The sequence below is a fragment of the Myotis nattereri genome (genome assembly GCF_964212035.1).
Source record: "Myotis nattereri genome assembly, chromosome: 4".
Taxonomy (NCBI): Eukaryota; Metazoa; Chordata; class Mammalia; order Chiroptera; family Vespertilionidae; genus Myotis; species Myotis nattereri.
In genome coordinates, this window is record NC_138079.1 from 40,209,252 (window position 1) to 40,228,993 (window position 19,742).

Here is a 19,742-nt window from a genome sequence, read left to right on the forward strand (position 1 = left end):
GTGATTGTTGTGTTTTTTATTTTGTTTCGGTTAATATAACTTGGAGGTCTTTCTGTGTAAGTACTTAAATATATTCATTGGTCTTTATGCTACATGTGGATATAATATAATTTATTGAACCAGTCAGAAATCTAAATTTAGTGGTGGACATATGTCGTTTCTAGTCTTTTGTTTTTACCAGTACTGCAATGAATAACCTTGTATTTTATAACTTTACATATGTGCAAATGTAACTATAGGAGAGATTCCAAGAAGTGGAATTGTTCCAGCAAATGCAGATAGCACAAAGGGATACAGCATGTGCAGTTTTTATGAATTGCCTAGTAGCCCTCCATTGTGGTTGTATCAATTTACATTTCCACTATTAATATATGAGGGTATGTATTATCTTGCCACAATGTGTCCACACTGTGTGTTACTAAACTTTTGGATTTACCAGTCTATGGTAACATAGTATAGTATTTGTATTTCTCATGTCTAAAAGCTATTTGCATTTCTTTTTATATGAACTGCCTCTTAGCCTTTGCACAGATTTTGCTCATGGTAGTTTCTCCTGAGCAGAAGATTTATGTCTGCTTCTTTTTATATTGAATCAGTCAACTATATATGGCTCCTCCAAGACCATGAAAGAATTCTTTTTTTGTTGTTGTTAATGCTCACATGAGGATATTTTTCCATTGATTTTTAGAGAGAGTGGAAGGGAGAAGGAGAGACACATGTGAGAGAGACACATCAATTGGTTGCCTCCTGCACCCACCCCGACCAGGTCCCAGGAACCTGCACCTGAGGCACATGCCCTTGACTAGAATCAAACCCAGGACAACACTCTACCCACTGAGCCAAACCGGATAAGTCTGAAAGAATTCTTTAATAGATTTTCTTCATACCACCTTTTTTGGTTTCATCTATATTTCTACAGGGCCCAGTGCACGAAATTTGAGCACTGGGGTGGGGGGGGGTGGGAGGGTGGTCTCTCAGCCCCGCCTGTGCCCTCTCACAGTCTGGGAGCCCTTGGGGGATGTCCGACTGCTGTGGAGGTGGGAGAGGCTCCTGCCACCGCTACTGCGCTCACCAGCCATGAGCCTGGCTCAGGGCCTCTGGCTGAGCAGTGCTCCCCCTGTGGGAGCGCACTGACCACCAGGGGGCAGTTCCTGCATTGAATGTCTGTCCCCTGATGGTCAGTGTGCATCATAGCAACTGGTCATTCCACTGTTTGGTCAATTTGCATATTAGTCTTTTATTATATAGGATTATGAATATCCATGCAGTAAGGTATAAAATTTAAGAGAATTGCCTCATTCTTAGGAAATGCATGCTGATATTCACAGCAATTTACTTCTAATCGTTTAGGAAGAAATGGGGAGAAAAGGTGTGTGTGCGCGTGCACACACGCCATCAAATGTTGGGAAGAAACCAAATATTGCAGGAGATTAACAAATGCTGTATCTGGAAGAGGACATATAGTGATCATTGTACTATTTTTTTTTTCAACTTTTAAAGGTTTATAGATTCCAAAATAAAAAGTTGAGGGAAAAATAATTTTAGTATATAAAATGTAGATACAATTTTGAAAGTTAAAAGGATTATGAGATGAAATAAGCAGATACAACATATGGACTCTGATTGGATCCTGATTAAACAAATACATAGGTGAATTTGAAGATGGAATGGATACTAGGTAATATTAAGGAATTATTATTCACTTTATTAGTTATAAAAATGTTATGATTATGTGGGGAAATAATCTTATTGTTTTTTCTTTTTTAAATATATTTTTTATTGATTTCAAAGAGGAAGGAAGAGGGAGAGGTAGAAACATCAATGATGAAAGAGAATCATGGATTGGTTGCCTCCTGCATGCCCCCTACTGGGAATCGAGCCCACAACCCAGGCATGTGCCCTTGACCAGAATCGATCTGGGACCCTTCAGTCCACAGGCCGATGCTCTATCCACTGAGCCAAACCAACTAGGGTAAAATAGCCTTATTTTTAGAGATGCATAATGTAATACTCTATGGACTAGCTAAATGTCATTATATCTGTAATTTAGTTTACAACAGGTCACTTAAAAAATCAATCAAGGTAATATGACAAAATGTTAACAGTTGTTAAATATCAATGATAATTTTGTACATCTGTTCATTGTACTAATCTCTCAATTTTTCTGTTTGAGACTTAGTAGAAATTTTCATCATACAATTTTAAAAAAAGAAATAAACCTGGTTTTCAGGTTGAGAGAGAATATTACAGTTATCTTAGACATCTCTATCAGATCTCTCTCTTCTCTGTGTCCCAGAACCACTTATTAAATAATCCACCCTTTTTCTACTGATCTGCCATCCTTTTTCCCGTCCCACTGGATTATATTAGTCATTGGGAAAATGCAAACTAAAGTTACAATAAAGATTTTTAAAAGTTAAAAATGGGACTGCCATTTGACCTGGTAACCCCACTTATAGGAATATATCCCAAGAAGCCTGAAACACCAATCAAAAAAGGATATATGCATCCCTGTGTTCATAGCAGCATTATTTACAATAGCTAAGATCTGGAAACAGCCCAAGTACCCATCAGTTGATGAATGGATAGAAAAGCGGTGGTAGCTTTACACAATGGAATACTATGCAGCTGTATATATAAAAAAAATGATCTCTTACCTTTTGAGACAACATAGAGGGACCTGGAAATAATTATGCTAAGTAAAATAAGCCATTCAGAGAAAGACAAATATCACACGATTTCACTTATATGTGGAATCTAATGAACAAAATAAATTGACAAACAGAATATATCCAGAGACATGGAAGCATACAACTGATGATTCTCAGAGGGAAGAGGAGGGCAGAGATTAACCAAAGAATTTGTATGTATGTGTGGATAACCCGTGGACACAGATAATAGTGCAGTGAAGGCCTGGGGAGGGTGTGGGATTGAGGAGGAGGGGTTAATTGGGGGGGGGGGGGAAGGGACATCTGTAGTACTTCCAACAATAAAGATAAATTTTATTTAAAAATTCCAGAACAAACTAAAAAAAAAATTATGCCATTCACACTATTATAGCCTAGAATGGCTATAATAAATAAGGCAGACATGGATGTGGAGAAATTGGAACTCTCACACATTGCTGGTGGGATTGTAAAATGATTCTGCCACTTTGGAAAATAATCTGACAGTTCCTCAAAGGGTTTAGCGTGGAGTTACCATATGACACAGATTTCATTCCTAGGTACATCCAAGGGAAATGAAAACATGTATACCCACAAAACATGTACACATACATTCATTGCAACATTTTTTATAATGACCAAAATGTAAAAATAATCCAGATGTCTATCAGCCTGATGAGTAGATAGCTATTATGTTCAGCGATAGGATGATAGGTAATTTTCTGAAAGTTATTTTCTTTAACGACTAACATTAAATTTTTAAAAATACTTTTAAAGTAAAAGTGAAGGAGGTAACTGATGATCCATCTGACTAAGGCCTTGGATATGACCTAAGGATTCTGTCTAGGGACACATTGTTATTTTTTGAGTGCAGATATGTACTCATCTTGGTTTATACTGTGCTTAGTACTGCCTCACAACAATTCTATCATTTAGGTAAGTATAAATTCATTTTACAGATAAAGAAACTGAGACACAGAAAGTTAATTTTAGGTTTGCTTAGCTAGAAATAGTTAAGCTAAGTTTTGAATTTAATCATTCTGATGCTCTCTTACTCTTAGCCTCCAGGTTAAACTACAGTGATGCTTTCCTTCAGACATTTTTCTTATGCTTTGCTTTGCTTTCCTACATAGGGATCCAGATTTTATGGAAATGAGCTCAAGAAAGAAAAGCAAGTAAACCAACGAATTGAAAATATGATGCAACAAAAAGCTCAGATTACCAGTCAGCAGCTAAGGAAAGCACAATTACAGGTATTAATTTATTTGCTAAAGAAAGTGAAAGCTGGTAGAATAGGAATTGACCGTTTAAATGCATCATGCTCATGTCATAAGAAAAAACAAGGTAAAATGTAAATAAAATGTTCGTTATACTGTAAAACAAAAATTTAACAAATATGTATACTTTGTTAAAATTACTCTGCTTTACATAAAGATCCTACACTTAGACATTGTCACCTTCATCAAACAGATGAGTGAAAGGTTCCTTAATTAGGTTAAATAACTTGCCTAGTTATTTGACAAGTAGTTGGCAAAGTTAAAGCTTATATTCTTTTTATTATATACATACTTGGCAGCTAGAGGGGCCACAGGATTAATGTGCCATATTTTCTACAATGCTGATTTTGGAGGAACATATTAACTAATTAAATTAAAAGGTAATTTAAAACATAATTGTGTGATAGTAAAAGAAAAAGTCACATAAAGGGTAGAATGTCTAATGTGCATGAATTTTTAAAATAAAACACAAAAATTCTAAAAATTTGGGGGCTTTTGGCTTCTTCAGGATCTTTGGGAAGTAAATACTTTGTTTCCTCTGGTATTAAAAGTTATTTCAGGAGAAAAGTTTGATAAGAACCACACTGCCAGGGACCATATGGTAGATTGACAACTTAAAGCAGTCAAGGTTCTGCTAATAAAACTAAAGTTTAATTTTACAAATAATTTTATTGTTGATCAAATCTGATTCAATTTTAACAAAGCACTTTACAACATAATGATAAAATAATAATATTAATTTGATTCTTGTGATAAGGTTAAGATCATAAATTTTATGTCTTTCTTACCAAACTATAATGTGTCATTTAAAAAAAATATATGCTTTCCCAGAGCACAAGCTAATTTTTATCTTCTGTGTTAAGTGGTCTGCCTCCATGATAAAAGGTGATTTGTCTACCAAATCATCGTTTTTATTGCTTCATAGCATGCCACTGTATGGAGGTACCATAATTTATTTACTTTAACCCACCTTGGTTCCAATTTTTTTGTTTGTTTTATATACATCCTTGTGATAATCATTCTTATTTACATGTCTTTTTGCAGGCTCCTATACCTCCCCTCTGACAGCTGTCAGTCTGTTCCCTGTATCCATACCTCTGTTTCTGTTTTGTTCTTCAGTTTATTTTGTTCACTAGATTCCACATATAAGTGAGATCATACGGTATTTGTCTTTCTCTGACTGGCTTATTTCACTTAGTATAATAATCTCCAGGTCCACCCATGCTGTGGCATAAGGTGATTGTCTTTTTACACATTCGTTAGCTACTAATATTTCCTTTTTGTGGCAGTTTCCTCTTGTATTCTGTTAGGACGTAGGCTAAGTAGCTGGTACAAGAGACCCAAACATATAATGGTCTAAATAAGATACGAATTTATTTCTCTCTCACATAATAGGTAAGTAATCCCAGCTGGTCAGGTAGTTCTGATCACCATAGTAATTTTGAGAACCAGTTTCTGCATCATGTTGTTCCATAATTTCAAAATGTTCTCCTTACCAGGATTGACAGACCTGGATTAGCTCCCTAGTAAGGAAGAAAGAACAAAGGAAAAAATAAAGGCAAATAATTTGCTGATACACGACTGAAAAAGAAGTTGCGCACATTATTTCAGCTCACAGTCTTTTATAAGAATTTAAGTTCCACGGTCACACCTAACTGCAAGGGAAGCTGTAAAATATACCTGGGTGGCCATGTGCAGCTAAAAATCTATTACTATAGAAGGGAGAGAGAATGGATTTGGGGGTTCAACTAGCATTCCAAAGCAATATCCTCTGTCTACATTTCTAGAGGAGCAGGTATCTTTTTTCTCTTGATTGATAGATATTATCATATACTAAGGATTTTTTAATCTGCCACTTGTTGTAAATATTTTCCCAGTTTGTTGTATTTTAATTTCACAGGGTTTTTCCCCCTATATAATTTTAAATGTCTATATAAACAAATCCAACAGTATTTTAAAAAATTTCCTTAACTTAGGTATTGTGCATAGAGGTTATTCCTCACAAATAAGCCTATCTGTTCTTTTAGTGTTTGTATAGATTTTTTTTATACTCCAATATTTAGTCTCTTTGGAATTTGTTTTGATGTAAGGTATGAAGTATTTTTTCCTTAAATAGTGAATATTATATTTTTCCTAAGTGGTATTATTTTCCCCAAATAATGATTCTCTTGTCCCAACATCACTATTGAATCATGAGCCTTTTCTCTACTGAGTTGAAGAGGCATGTTTATATACTAAACTCTCATTGTACTTGGACTTGTTTCTGGACTCTCCTGATCAATAGAATCTTTTCCTTTATCAGTACCATGCAATTTTAATTATTAAATTACAATAATATAATTTAATACCCTCCTTCACTACTCTTGTTTAAAATTTTTTTATTTTTCTCATGCATTCTTTTAAATAAATTTAAGCATCATCTTATCAAGTTTTTTAAAAATCCTATTCTGTCCACATTGATACTGTTTTTAAATTGATATTAATCCTTATGCAATTTTTTTTCTAGACCTTTTTTTGATGAGTTTTATAGATCTATAGCCTGTGAATATCTTTAAGTTTTAAAGATATAATACAGATGAGTGCTGCAAAATAATATTTTGCTGTTCATACTATTTTTAAGGCTCATATTTTAAAATATGCTAATAATTTCAAGGAATAGAGAATACCTGTATATGTTGAGCAACAGAATTTCAGATTTTGTTACAGTTTTAGTTGACTATTTCACAGGAGGCTCTCTGGCATCTTTTGCAAGGGGAATGACAGGAAATGTGTTTTATGTTGATTGTTAAATTGTTTTGTTTGTTAAGCTTCCTTTAAAAGAAGTTGTATAAATGGGAGGGGATTGAGGAAGTCCTACGGAATCTAGAAGTTCTGAGAGAACAGAAAAGTTTTCATAGGAAATGTGTTTCTATTTTAGAGTCATAAAATTTCTGAATAGTAGATTTTATTATGTGTGATAAGATAGTATGAACTATTGCCAGTCAAGCTGAGGTAAGTAATCTCTGTAGGCATGAACTCCCATAATATGAATTCAGATACTCTCTATGTATTCCCCACCCCATCCCATCCTCATTAGATTTCTTAAAGGCACATTTTTGTAGCTGCTAAAACATCTTATTATAGAATGGGTTCATAAATTGAATAGACAAACATCATATTATAGTAAATGGCAACTACACAGGAAATCACTGCATTTTTACCATTTTAACACTTGATTTTATGAATTCAGATTTGTTCAACAATTGTCAGAGCAATGCTCATTAAGAAAATGAAAAACAATATTTCTGAAATACTCTCCTAGATGTAATAGAAAAAGGATTTTAAAAACTTAGACATAATATGGATATCAAACATACCGCTAGCTTTATTTCAGTGATGAAAACTTTTAAAAGTCTATTTTAGGGCAGCATAAAATAATGGAAAGAGCACAGACTTTTGAGTAACCTGATTTCCAGGTCTAATTCTAACATTTACCAGCTGTATGAAGGGCAAATTACTTAATTTTATTGAGTTTTAGTTTCCTTATCTATAAAATGGGAGTAATAATCATTAAGTCAGAATTATTTTGACCATTAAATGCATTTACAGTAAAAAGCACTTAAAATATACCCTTGTCATTTAATATACTCAGCAAATGTCACATCTACTCTTAAAATTATAGATAATATCATTAAGCCCTTACCACTTTACAATAAGGGAAGTGGGGAAGAGAGGATAGTTACACTGTCATGTAACTAATTAGTGGCAGAGCTGAGACCCAGACGAAAGCCATTCTTCTTAACCTCTGTGACACATACTGGATCACGAGTGTGGCAAAAGGGATACCGTACAGACATGTTAGAGATTCATATCAAAACTTGAAAGTCATTTGGAAGGAAAAATGGAAGAAAGAAAAACATGAGTGAGGATTTCACTAGAAGAAACTTGAAAAAAGTGGTGGCCATTTGGTAGATGTTGATAGAAAAGAGTTCAGAGAAGGGTGACTAATGAGAGATAGTAAAGGAAAATGGAATGTCTGAGTCATCAGTGGGGAGGTTTCCTTTTGGCAACTATACACTTGCCATGAGCCCAGAAAAGTCAATAGGTTGCTGAAGAAACCGCCCTATCTTTAATATATGAGTCCGAGGAGAATTTTTCCCATTTAGTTTGCTTTCTATTATCTTTTTCCTTTCCAACGATTCTGGGTTAAGATATTTCAGATGCTGCTCTGTTATTCTCAATTGACTCATATCTTAAGCATATTTTCTAGATTAATATAGAGTAGTTTTCAAATCTTTGTTTTTATTAGTTTCCATGACTTGCTTATTTCTTTTTTTTAATGTCAAGATGCTATTCTCTAGTGTAAAATTGAACTGGAAGAATGGTTGTTTTAAGTCTGGATAATAAATCAGATTAATGTTGAAAAGTTTCATTTATTAGGCATGGTGTCTCACTGCATGAGATCAGCCTTCCCCTAAATTTTTCTACAAATACTACTTTCTCTTTTTTAACCAGAAATATATATATATGTATAAATTTTATTCCTTTTTTCCCCTCCCTTTCTTTCTTAAAGTTCTTTCTCTGTCTTATCTGAGATAAGGTTTCTTCTTAGGTACTAAACTCAGAATTTAGTATCTAATACTATTAGTGCCACAGTAAGAACAGGAAAACTAATAAGGAAACATTAAATTCTGCAGTGCAGAGGACAGAGATTTAGTTAAGTTTCAGAGAAATATCTGAACTGATACTTAAAGGCTTTGTGACAGGAAGGGCTTTCTCAGCATAGAAACGGCCTGAAGAAGGCAAGAGCACTGCAGATTGTTCAGTGGATGCAGCCTAAATAGGATCAGACTCTCTAGGAAGTCTTAATATGACTGCTAAAGACAAATGTGATTCCGTGTGATTGTTTCTAAAAGAGAAGTTGCAGTCCTAACCTGCAGCTAGTGGGCAGCTAGCGTCACTATAATGCTGAGAAGCAACGCTAGTAGCAAGGCTGAAGGCCAATGAGGGGAAGAGCTAAATTATACCCTTGTAACTCTCCACCTTTGAGGAAACCTGCCATGGGGATTTCCACGTGATGGAAATGGCTTTTATTCCGGAGATCACCATATTTACATATTTATGGCTGTTTTCCCTCAATTTAAAAAAAAATATTTTTATTGATTTCAGAGAGGAAGGGAGAGATAGAAACATCATTGATGAGAGAAAAATCATTCATCGGCTGCCTCCTGCACTCCCCACATTTGGGATTGAGCCTGCAACCCTGGCATGTGCCCTGACCGGGAATGGAACCCTGACCTCCTAGTTCATAGGTCAACGCTCAACTACAGAGCTACACTGGCCGGGCTCCCCTCAATTTTTTTTGTTTTGTTATACAGCTAGACATTGATCCTTTTAGTAATCGGTTGCATTTATTGAATTTGTACCATTTGCCAGCCACTCTTCCATGTTCTTTATGTATTCCATCTCACTCAATAGCTTTCTAATCTCTTTTCTCATAATTTTACTGGTTTTATTGACTTTTTCTGCGTGTCGAACATCAGAAAGGTCACACAGCCACCCCCAGCTGGTGGGAGAATGAGAAAACGCATATTTAGCTTTTTCAGCCTCTATGGTAGAGGTCGCAAAAAAGGAACACTTGGGAATGGGTATGTCTGCTACGTAAACCCTTTCCTTACTGCCCTACTTTGCTTATTTTTATCCCTTTTCATTGACCCAACTCTTTCTCTCTAAAGAAACAAAAAGATTCTTTAAAGATTAAGATTTTTTTACTGTTATATTTGACATATATACTGAAATTTTATGAAAGAATAATTACACCTTAAATTTTTAATTTGATTTGTATCAAATTTTAGCCTTATAAAAGCAGTTCTACAGAGGGAATGTTTACATATGCTTTAGTATAATCTTTTGTTGCTCATTTCCTTTGTTGCTATTTTAAGATATGAATATTATGAATCGGATAGGAGTAGTTGTTTATTTTACCTAAAGTGAAGCTTTTAGTTACATAAGTTGTTCTCCAAATTTATAAAGCAGCAGAGTCATTTGATATAAGCAGTTGGAATAGTTTATTCTTCAATAAATACTTATTAAGTACCTCTTATACTTATGGGTATTGGGACATGTAAGAGTTGATAGGGAATGATATTTGAGAACAGACTACCTATATTTGTGAAAATTAAAGTAATTATTAGCCTTAATAAACAATATAGACAGGTAGGTGGGTGGATGGGTGGGTGGGCAGATGGATGGATAGATGAAGAGAGACAGAAGATACTTAGTAAAATATTAATGTTATGATTAGTAGTGTAATAATATTATGTTGTCAAAAGTATGTTAACTTTTTAAAAATTAAGGTTGACAGATTTGCAATGGAATTGGAACAGAGCCGGGATCTGAATAATACCATAGTGCACATTGACATGGATGCTTTCTATGCAGCGGTAGAAATGAGGGACAATCCAGAATTGAAAGATAAACCCATTGCTGTAGGATCATCAAGTATGTTGGTAAGTAGGTAAAGACAAAATGGAAATTTCATAATATATTCAAGTAAGCCTTACTGGTTTATGCAGGGGAAAGACTTTATTGAATTCTACCAGCTTAACTACGTATTTTTCTGATTGCTTTATGTGTTCAGTTACTAAATCCTTTCAACATCCCTTGAGGTACAAATTATTGTTTCCATTTGACAGATAAGAAAACAAACTTAGAGAGATATTTAATAACTTCCCTAAAGTTCCAAACCTGGTAAATGGTAGAGTGGCATTGTACTTTCTGTTGCAAATTATATTTTTCTTAAGTAACTGTTCTAGCTTAGAAGAAAAAGGAAAAACGTTATTCTAAAGCAGGGCTTTGCAAGCAATGGCTTGCGCACCAAATCCAGCCTACTGCCTCTTTTGTAAATAAAATTTTACTGGAACACAGTCACACCCATTCATTTATTATTGTTGTTACACTAAAAGGACATAGTTGAGTACTTGCAACAGAGATCATATGAACTGCAAGCCTAAATAATTACTATCTAGAAAAGGTTTGCCAACCCATTCTAGAGTAACATATTTATTAATGTAGTACTGTAATTAAGTCGTTTTTCCCATGATTTGGAATCTTTGCTTTTCTGATTACTATGTTGCTCTTCCTTATTTCCACCCTAACCATAGAAGGCAAAGATCAGAATAACTATATGTAACTTAAAATGTGTTGGGAATTAAAAGTAGTAACTGGAATGGTTGGGGTTTTGTAATAAAAAAAAAAGACCACACGTGTGTGTGGGGGTAAATCGGGGAAAAAGGAGACATATGTAAAACTTTAGACAATTAAAAAAACACATCTATGTTTTCCAATGGTTAGAGCGTCAGCAAGCACACCGAAGGGTTGCAGGTCCTTGGCCCCCAGATTGGGGTTCATGCGGGAGGCAACCAATTGATGTATCTCTCTCACATTGATATTTCCCTCTCTCTTTCTCTCTTTCTCTCCCCTCCTTTTTCTCCCTCCCTCCCCCCCTTCCTTCCACTCTCTCTAAAAATTAATGGAGCCTGGCTGGAGTGACTATGATTGACCTATGAATCAGGAGGTCACGGTTCGATTCTTAGGACACATGCCCGGGTTGCAGGCTCGGTCCCAGGTGGGGGGCATGCAGAAGATCAATGATTCTCTCTCATCATTGATGTTTCTAACTCTCTCTCCCTCTCCCTTTCTCTCTGAAATCAATAAATATATATTTTTAAAAATGAATAGAAAAACTATCCTCCTGTGAAGATTAACAAAAAAATAAAATTATATATATATTATATATATATTATATATATTATATATATTTCATATATATATTATTCATATATATATGAAACACTTTCTAATGCCTTAGATAGCTATAAACCTAATTCCTACTACGTTATTATTTTATTACAAAACTATAATCTGTACATTATCTCTGCTCCCATGAGTATGCAGGCAACTAACAGTCCTGGTCCAAAACAGTGTTTATTGAAAGGATACTCACCTTTCCCATAAATCAACTAACACTTGAAAAAATATATTTAATTTCATTAATCCTATCTAATAAAAGAGAAACATGGTAATTAGCCGCACGTCCACTACCCTTCCAATTGGCTAATCAGGGTGATATGCAAATTAACTGCCAGCCAAGATGGCGGCCGGCAGCCAGGCAGCTTGAAACTAACATGAGGCTTACTTGCTTCAGTGACGGAGGAAACCAACGTTCCCTGCCTATGTTACCGGCCTCTGAGCCTGCAGTTTGAAACATTGTAATAAATATAGAAGCTAAACAAAACCCCAGAAACCTGCTTTCAGCGAGCCAGGATCTCAGAGCTGGAGTTGATACAGAGTTTTGATTATAGAACCGAAACAAACCAGATACCTGCTTTCAGCAGCGGAGGCCTAAGAGCTGGAGCCTCAGGGCTAAAGCTGGCCCAGAATAAAAAAAAAAGAAAAAAAGGAGCGTTTGGGAGCTTCCGTCACCCGCCAGCCTGAAAACAGCCCTCAGCCCCTCACCCAGACTGGCCAGGCACCTCAGTAGGGACCCCCACCCTGGTCCAGGACACCCTTCAGGGCAAACCAGCCAGCCCCACCCATGCACCAGGCCTCTATCCTATATAGTAAAAGGGTAATATGCCTCCCAGCACTGGGATCAGCGGAGCCGCGAGGCCTCCTGGCACCGGGATCAGCGTGACAGGGGGCAACACCCAAACCCCCTGATCGCCCTGTGGCTCTGTGTGTGACAGGGGGCGGGGCCACAACCTCCCTATTGGCCCTGCTCTGTTCTTGACAGGGGGAGGCGCCCCAACCCTGCTCTGTGCCTGATAGGGGGGAGCTCCCCAACCCCCTGATCGCCCTGCGGCTCTGTGTGTGACAGGGTGCGGCGCCCCAACCCCGCCCCCCCCCACGGGCCCTGCTCTGTGTGTGATGGGGTAGAGCCATAACCTCCCCATCGGCCCTGCCCTGAGTGTGACAGGGTGCGGTGCCCCAACCCCCTGATCCGCCCTGCTCTGTGTGTGACAGGGGGCGGTGCCCCAATTCCCCTATCCGCCCAGCTCTGTGCGTGACAGGGGGAGCTCCCCCACCCCCTGATGGGCCCTGCTCTGTGCGTGACGGGGGGGGGGAGCTCCCCAACCCCCTGATCGACCCTGCTCTGTGCGTGACAGGGTACGGAGCCCCAACCCCCCTGATTGGCCCTGCTCTGTGCGTGACAGAGGATGGCGCCGCAACCTCCCCATCGACCCTGCCTTGAGTGTGACGGGGCGGCGTCCCAACCCCCCAATCGGCCGTACCCTGAGAGTGACTGAGGGTGGCATCGCAACCTCCCCATCGGCCCTGCTCTGTGCATGACAGGGTCGGCGTCCCAACTCCCCAGTCGGCCTTGCTCTGAGCCTGACCAGGGGCTGCACCTAGGGATTGGGCCTGCCCTCTGCCACCTGGGAGCAGGCCTAAGCCAGCAGGTTGTTATCTCCCGAGGGGTCCCATACTGCGAGAGGGCACAGGCCGGGCTGAGGGACCCCCCCGCGCCCCCCGTCCCCCCGAGTGCACAAATTTTTGTGCACCGGGCCTCTAGTATTTTATAATACTATATACTTATGTATATTAAATTATGTATGTATGCATATATGTGTATATATACACCCATGCAAACATACACACATACCATAGTCATGTTAAAGATAACCCCACTTTTAAATTCACAAAATATTTACTTTCCTATAATTTTTGCTTGTTTTCCTATAATTTTCCCTATAAAAATTGCTTGTTTTCAAATTCAAAATGATTATCTGTTACATTTAAACAAAGATTACTCCCCGTGTATGTTGACTTAATAGATTTCTCTTCTAATGAAATTTGAAGCATAATTGTTTTTGTCCTGATAAACTCTTAAAAAATATCTATACAGTCATGGTGGTGATGATACACTTTTCATTATTATAATCTGTTACAGTTGGAATTCTTTTTTAGTGAATTGTAGGCTTTTTAAAATGTTTAAGTTAGTACTCATAGTTAGAACTTAGACCCTGTAGCAGTTATTTATTGCTGCGTAGTGAACCCTTTCAGGACTTAGTGGGCAACCATTTATTTGCTCATGTTTCTGTAATTTGAGCAGATATGATAGGGATGGCTAATCTCTACCTGGGTTTGGCTGGAGCTATTTAGCTGGGGCTGGAAAATACAGAATGGCTTCACTAACATGCCTGGCACGTCAACTGACTGAGCTGGTGGGAATGGCTTCCAGCCATCCAGCTTTCCCCTCTCTTGGTGCAATTTATTTATTTATTTATTTATTTATTTATTTATTTATTTATTATTTATTTATTTATTTATTTATTTATTTATTTATTTCACCCCTCACCCAAGGATATGTTTTTTTTTTAATTGGTTTTTAGAGAGAAGGGGAAGGAGAGAGAGAGAGAGAGAGAGAGAGAGAGATACAGGGATAGAACCTGCAGCCTAGGTATGTGCCCCAACCCGGGATCGGACCTGCAACCTTTTGGTGTATTAAATGGCGTTCCAATCAACTGAGCCACCAGGCCAGAGCCCATGGTGCATTATTATTTAATATTCTAACCATGTAGGTTGCAGATCCCACAAATGCAAAGGCTGCTGACTTCATAATGCCTAGGCTTCATGACTCATAATTTCACTCCCTCACATTCTTTGAGTCAAAGCATGTCAAAATGCAAGTCACTTGGCATGAGGAACTAGAACCCACCTTTGATAGGAGGAACTGTAAAATTTTGTAGCTATGATTTATAATCTACCACAAACCTAAAAGTTAAAGGAAGTCATATCTAAAATTTAGTTTCTGCTTTACCTTAGGTCTAGCGTTTATATAGATCCCTTTAGACTTATTTATATTTAAAACATTGGTTTGTCTTTTTAGTGCCATCTGCATTTTCTGTTCCAGAACACTGACCAAGGATTAGCGTAGTTTTGAGTACTATTAAGATTTTTTAAATGCCATTTAAAAAGTAATTAATGGGAAGTTGATGTTATTATTGTGAAATAATGATTCCATTTGATAGATTCTGTTTTGCATTCTTTGACTTTTCACTTAATGTTCCAAAAAAAGATTTCATTTGTGATAAATTTGTATGTAGTGCTATGATCTACCATATTCTCAGACTGTTGTCAGCTATCATCTATAAGATTTAGTAATGTTCATTTTACTTTCAGTTTTTATTTCCATCTCCTAGTCAAAATTTTTTCACCAAAAAAGATATTTAAGCCTTAAGAAATAAAATTAACTTTTAAAGTTCTTTTAAGCTTTTATCACTTCATTTTGGAGACCTAATTTGACTAACCATATATTAGACCTTTTGAATTTGTTCTAGATGAAAATTTTCCAAAATCCTAAATTGATCAAATTCCAAATCTGTACTATTGTACCATACTATTACTTTCTATATTATTACTTTCATGTAACATCTATACTATTTGTACTATAATATTACTTTACATTTATACTTTACTATTATTACTGGCTAGGGTGAGGGGCCGTGGGTGGTTGGCTGGCCGGCCCCGCCTCCTGGTCGAACTGCCGGTTGAACTCCCCATCGAACTCTTGGTCGAGGGGACAAATTGCATATTAACCTTTTATTATATAGGCTCACCCATTATCATCCAGACTTTGATATATAGTACCATATTGTGGGTATGCCTTAAAACCAATGAAGTTTAGTTACTGGAAATGTAAGGGAACCTTTTTATTATCACAGTCTTGCTTATTACCTGGTGTCATATTATAAATATGGAGACAGCAGTGGGAGAAGGTCATGATGTCATCATGCTATGATAGGATAAAATAAAAGCTTGATTTGAGACAGTGACCTAAAAAAGACATGTCCTTGAGCCCTGTCCTAGTGGCTCAGTTGGTTGGAGCATCATCCTGTACACCAAAAGATTGCAGGTTCACTTTCTAGTCAGGGAACATACCTAGGTTTCAGGTTCAGTCCCTAGTCAGGGTACGTATGGGAAGCAACTGATCTATGTTTCTCTCTCACATCAATCAATCTCTCTTTCTCTTCTCTCCACTTCTATAAACATATCCTTGGGTGAGGATTAAACAAAGAGAAATATCCTTGAATTGAAAATGCACATCAGTAATGTGTTTCTTTTGAATGTATCGATCAATATGTTCATTTCGGTTTGTATATTTATTCCCAAGTGGTCCATTTTCTTTCAGAGCACTTCAAATTACCATGCAAGGAGATTTGGAGTTCGTGCAGCCATGCCAGGATTTATTGCTAAAAGGCTCTGCCCACAACTTATTATAGTGCCTCCAAACTTTGACAAATACCGAGCTGTGAGTAAAGAGGTAAGTCTAATGTCTCACCCCTCCCTACTTATGCATAGCCTTCACTGACTTCCTGTCACCTATGAAGTCAAGTCCACATGCCTTCACACATCAGAATTTTGCCTTAGTTTATGCCTTTAGTCTCACCTCCTACCACTTATTCAATCTATATATTAAATAACTGAGATGTATATGGTATCCAGAATACACCCTTCTATTTCCCAATTCTTTCTTTTTTCACAAGTTTTTTAATCTGCTTAGAAAACTCTTATGTCCCCAGAAAACTTTTAATTGCTCTAATAATAACCCAAATTAACTTTAGCTTTTTTTTTTTCTTAATCTGAACTGTACATTTTCTTCTGGAATCACCTGATATTTATAATTTACAAAATCTACTCAAGTCATTAATTTCAACCTCTTTTCTGAATAATTTTTTATCAGTGTTTTTATTTTTTTTTTATATTTTTTTTATCAGTGTTTTTAAAACAGTAGCAAAATTCACCTATTTTGATTAGCTTTTAATAAGCTTGAAAATCCTTCAAAGACTTTGTAAGAAAGAATTGTTTTAACTCCTACTGTAATTCAGTAAAACTTTGGACAGTGTGGTAATGAGAACAAAATGTTTTTAGTTATATTTAGTGTAGTTATTTTCATGTTAGAGAAATCTTTAAATTTGAGCAGGATTTAGATAGTTTATTTGCAGATAATGTTTTTTTATGTGTAAATGAACTATAGCATAAATTCATTATAAATACATTAATATTTATAGCTTGGTTTAAAAGTTTAAGGAAAAGCCATTTTTGTTTTATCGAAAAGAATGGGATAGCTTTGACTGTTGTCATAGCCCAGTACTTGATGTTTATTGGCACATTCTATTCTTGTTCTTATATCCTATGTAAAGGAAGTTAGTGAGTACTCAGTGCCTCTAGGGAGTAATTCTCATTCAGAATAATCTTAGTTGGCTGCCAACTACAGACCTTCCAGAATTTCATTTTCACTAGAAAGATTCTATTTGAGTACATCATAAAAATGGTTTCCTCTACAGGAACAGAGCTAATTAGGTACTCTCTGAGCAAAACTTGGCCAAGTTTTATGTCACTATTTTCTAAAATTACCTTTTCTAAATTTACTCAGCTGTTCATATTATATTAAGTTAAAAAGCTTTCGTTTTATAAATCATCAAGAAGGGCTTTCTCATAATGCATCAGACAGCTTTTAAATACTAGATGGAACCATAACGTAATTTAGCAAGTATATTATTTTGGCAACCATTTCCTCTAGTTTCAGCTAATACTTCAATGGTTAAAAAAGATTGGTTTCATGTAATAAAACTGTCTTATATAAAAGGCACTTCTAGAATCATATAGAGATTCAGACCTCTTTACGTATGTATTTCTTTTGTCCCAAGATGCAACTCCAGACTATTGTCCATCATTTATTACAGTCACAGACACTATAGATTTTGTGGTCTTTTCCCATTATAAATCCTGATAATTGAGCTTTGTTTTCTTGAATGGATACATGCATTAATGTGTATATGAGTGGAGTTTTATGTGCATGTTATAATTAATTGAAATAGAACTTTCTAAAGTAACATAGTACCTTTAAATAAGATTATCCTTTTAAAAATATACAAAACCATCATGAAAGGTGGGGGAGAGGAGGTTTGTATTTTTCCCATTTCTATTTTTGATCAACTTCTTAAAATTTAGTTTCTTAACCGTTTTTTCCTACCAGAATGATGTACGATTTATTTGAATCACTTACTATTTTTAGATACAGGTGGCTAAACAGAGATTGTATCAAATAAAGCTATTTCATGGTCTTCTACCTTCATGATCTATTTTAATAAGAAAGAGAATTTGGACAAATGTGCCCTGGCGGTAAATTATTTATTCCCTAAATCCATGAGCTATTGATTGTAGGATCGTTACTATGGTTGCAAAGTAAGAATATTAATTTTTCTTATCGGCTGTATGTGACAAATTTTGCTATGGCTGCAAAACTTAAACCATTTTGTTCCTTTTGAAGGTGAAGGAAATACTTGCTGATTATGATCCCAATTTTATGGCCATGAGTCTTGATGAAGCCTACTTGAATATAACAAAGCACTTACAGGAAAGACAAAAATGGCCTGAGGACAAAAGAAAGTATTTCATCAAAACAGGGCACGCTCTAGAAAATGGTAAGCAACTTATCAGAACAAACAAAAAACCCTTTGAATTTGAATTAACCCGTTTAACTTATTAGCATGTATAGGTTATAGGAATAGCTATACATTTAAATGAAAACTCAGAAATAAAATATACCAGTGGGTTTTCTGAGTTAAATGTGTGGAATGTTGCCCTGGCCGGCTAGCTCAGTTAATTAGAGCATTGTCCCAATACGCCAAGGTTGCAGGTTCCATCTCCAGTCAGGGCACATACAAGAAGCAACCAAATGAATGCATAATTAAGTGGAGCAACAAATCAATGTTTCTCCTCTCCCCCTCTCTTTCCCTCTCCCTCTCGAAAATCAATAAGTAAAAATTTAAAAAAGCATATGTGTAATGTCACTGATACACCAAATAAGATTGCTAAATCTCTAGACTTTAAAAGAGTATGCAGAGTCCCTGAATAAATTGATTTTATAGCAGTCTTTTCCTAAAATCTAACTAATGAGGGGTTGGAATAAATTGAATCTGAAGAGCTTATCTGTTTAAGGTGGCCTTTTGTTGTAGTTGCTAAATGGAAAATAGATTTTAAAAAGTTTTGCTTCAAACATATCAAATCATTGGGTGGGTTGTTTTTTTTTCATCATTCCTAAATCAAAAACTCCAGCTCCCTTCTCTGCCTTGGACCTACTTTTATTCTTTTATATATGATGAGTCAGAAGTTTCATGATCCAAAGCATTCTTTTTAAAAGGACCCTTTATTACCTATCCAAAGTGATATCAAGAAACATGCAGATATTATGCACACTGCTTTCAACACTCTGTCAAAGGTATGATTATTTCAAATGTCTGAGCTACTCCTGGATTCTTGAACAAAGTTCATCTGATGAAAAGGTAGAAACAGAGAAGGTTTGCTCACAACCCACAGCTACATTCCCTTTGCACAACTCATTGATTGCTTTGAGGGGCGAGGGGAGAGGCGAGAGGGGAGAGGGGAGAGGGGAGAGGGGAGAAGGCATAGGCAGTGATGGGGAAACCTGTTTGTAATTTTCCCTGAAGCAAAAATGGTGAATTCTTAATGGCATACAATTATAACTCTCACATTGTTTGAGTCTCAAATCTTTGAAGCAAGTTTAATGTGAACATCAAATCACAACTTCATTATCTTCTTTATAGCTCTAAGGGGTAAGTCTCTAATAAAAACATTAAATAATAAACAAACATAATTTCTGGATGCAGAGGCTTGGAGCAAAACTTTTTTTTCTTTAGTTTAACTATATTGTTTGGGGAAGTGGCACAAAAAGCCTGATGCCACTTTGCTTCCAATCTCACTTTGTTAGTTCCTTACTTTTCACAAAAAAAGG

General features: G+C 36.3%; 1 protein-coding gene across 1 annotated transcript in view; it reads left to right on the forward strand.

The window, feature by feature from the left end:
- Window positions 1–19,742, forward strand: part of POLK (DNA polymerase kappa) — a 60,160-nt gene that overhangs the window by 23,671 nt on the left and 16,747 nt on the right. The window contains exons 3-6 of the mRNA XM_081089432.1: window positions 3,800–3,919; window positions 10,279–10,431; window positions 16,116–16,247; window positions 18,258–18,411. Of these exons, the coding sequence (XP_080945558.1) occupies window positions 3,800–3,919; window positions 10,279–10,431; window positions 16,116–16,247; window positions 18,258–18,411 (559 nt within the window). The remainder of the gene's footprint in view (window positions 1–3,799; window positions 3,920–10,278; window positions 10,432–16,115; window positions 16,248–18,257; window positions 18,412–19,742) is intronic.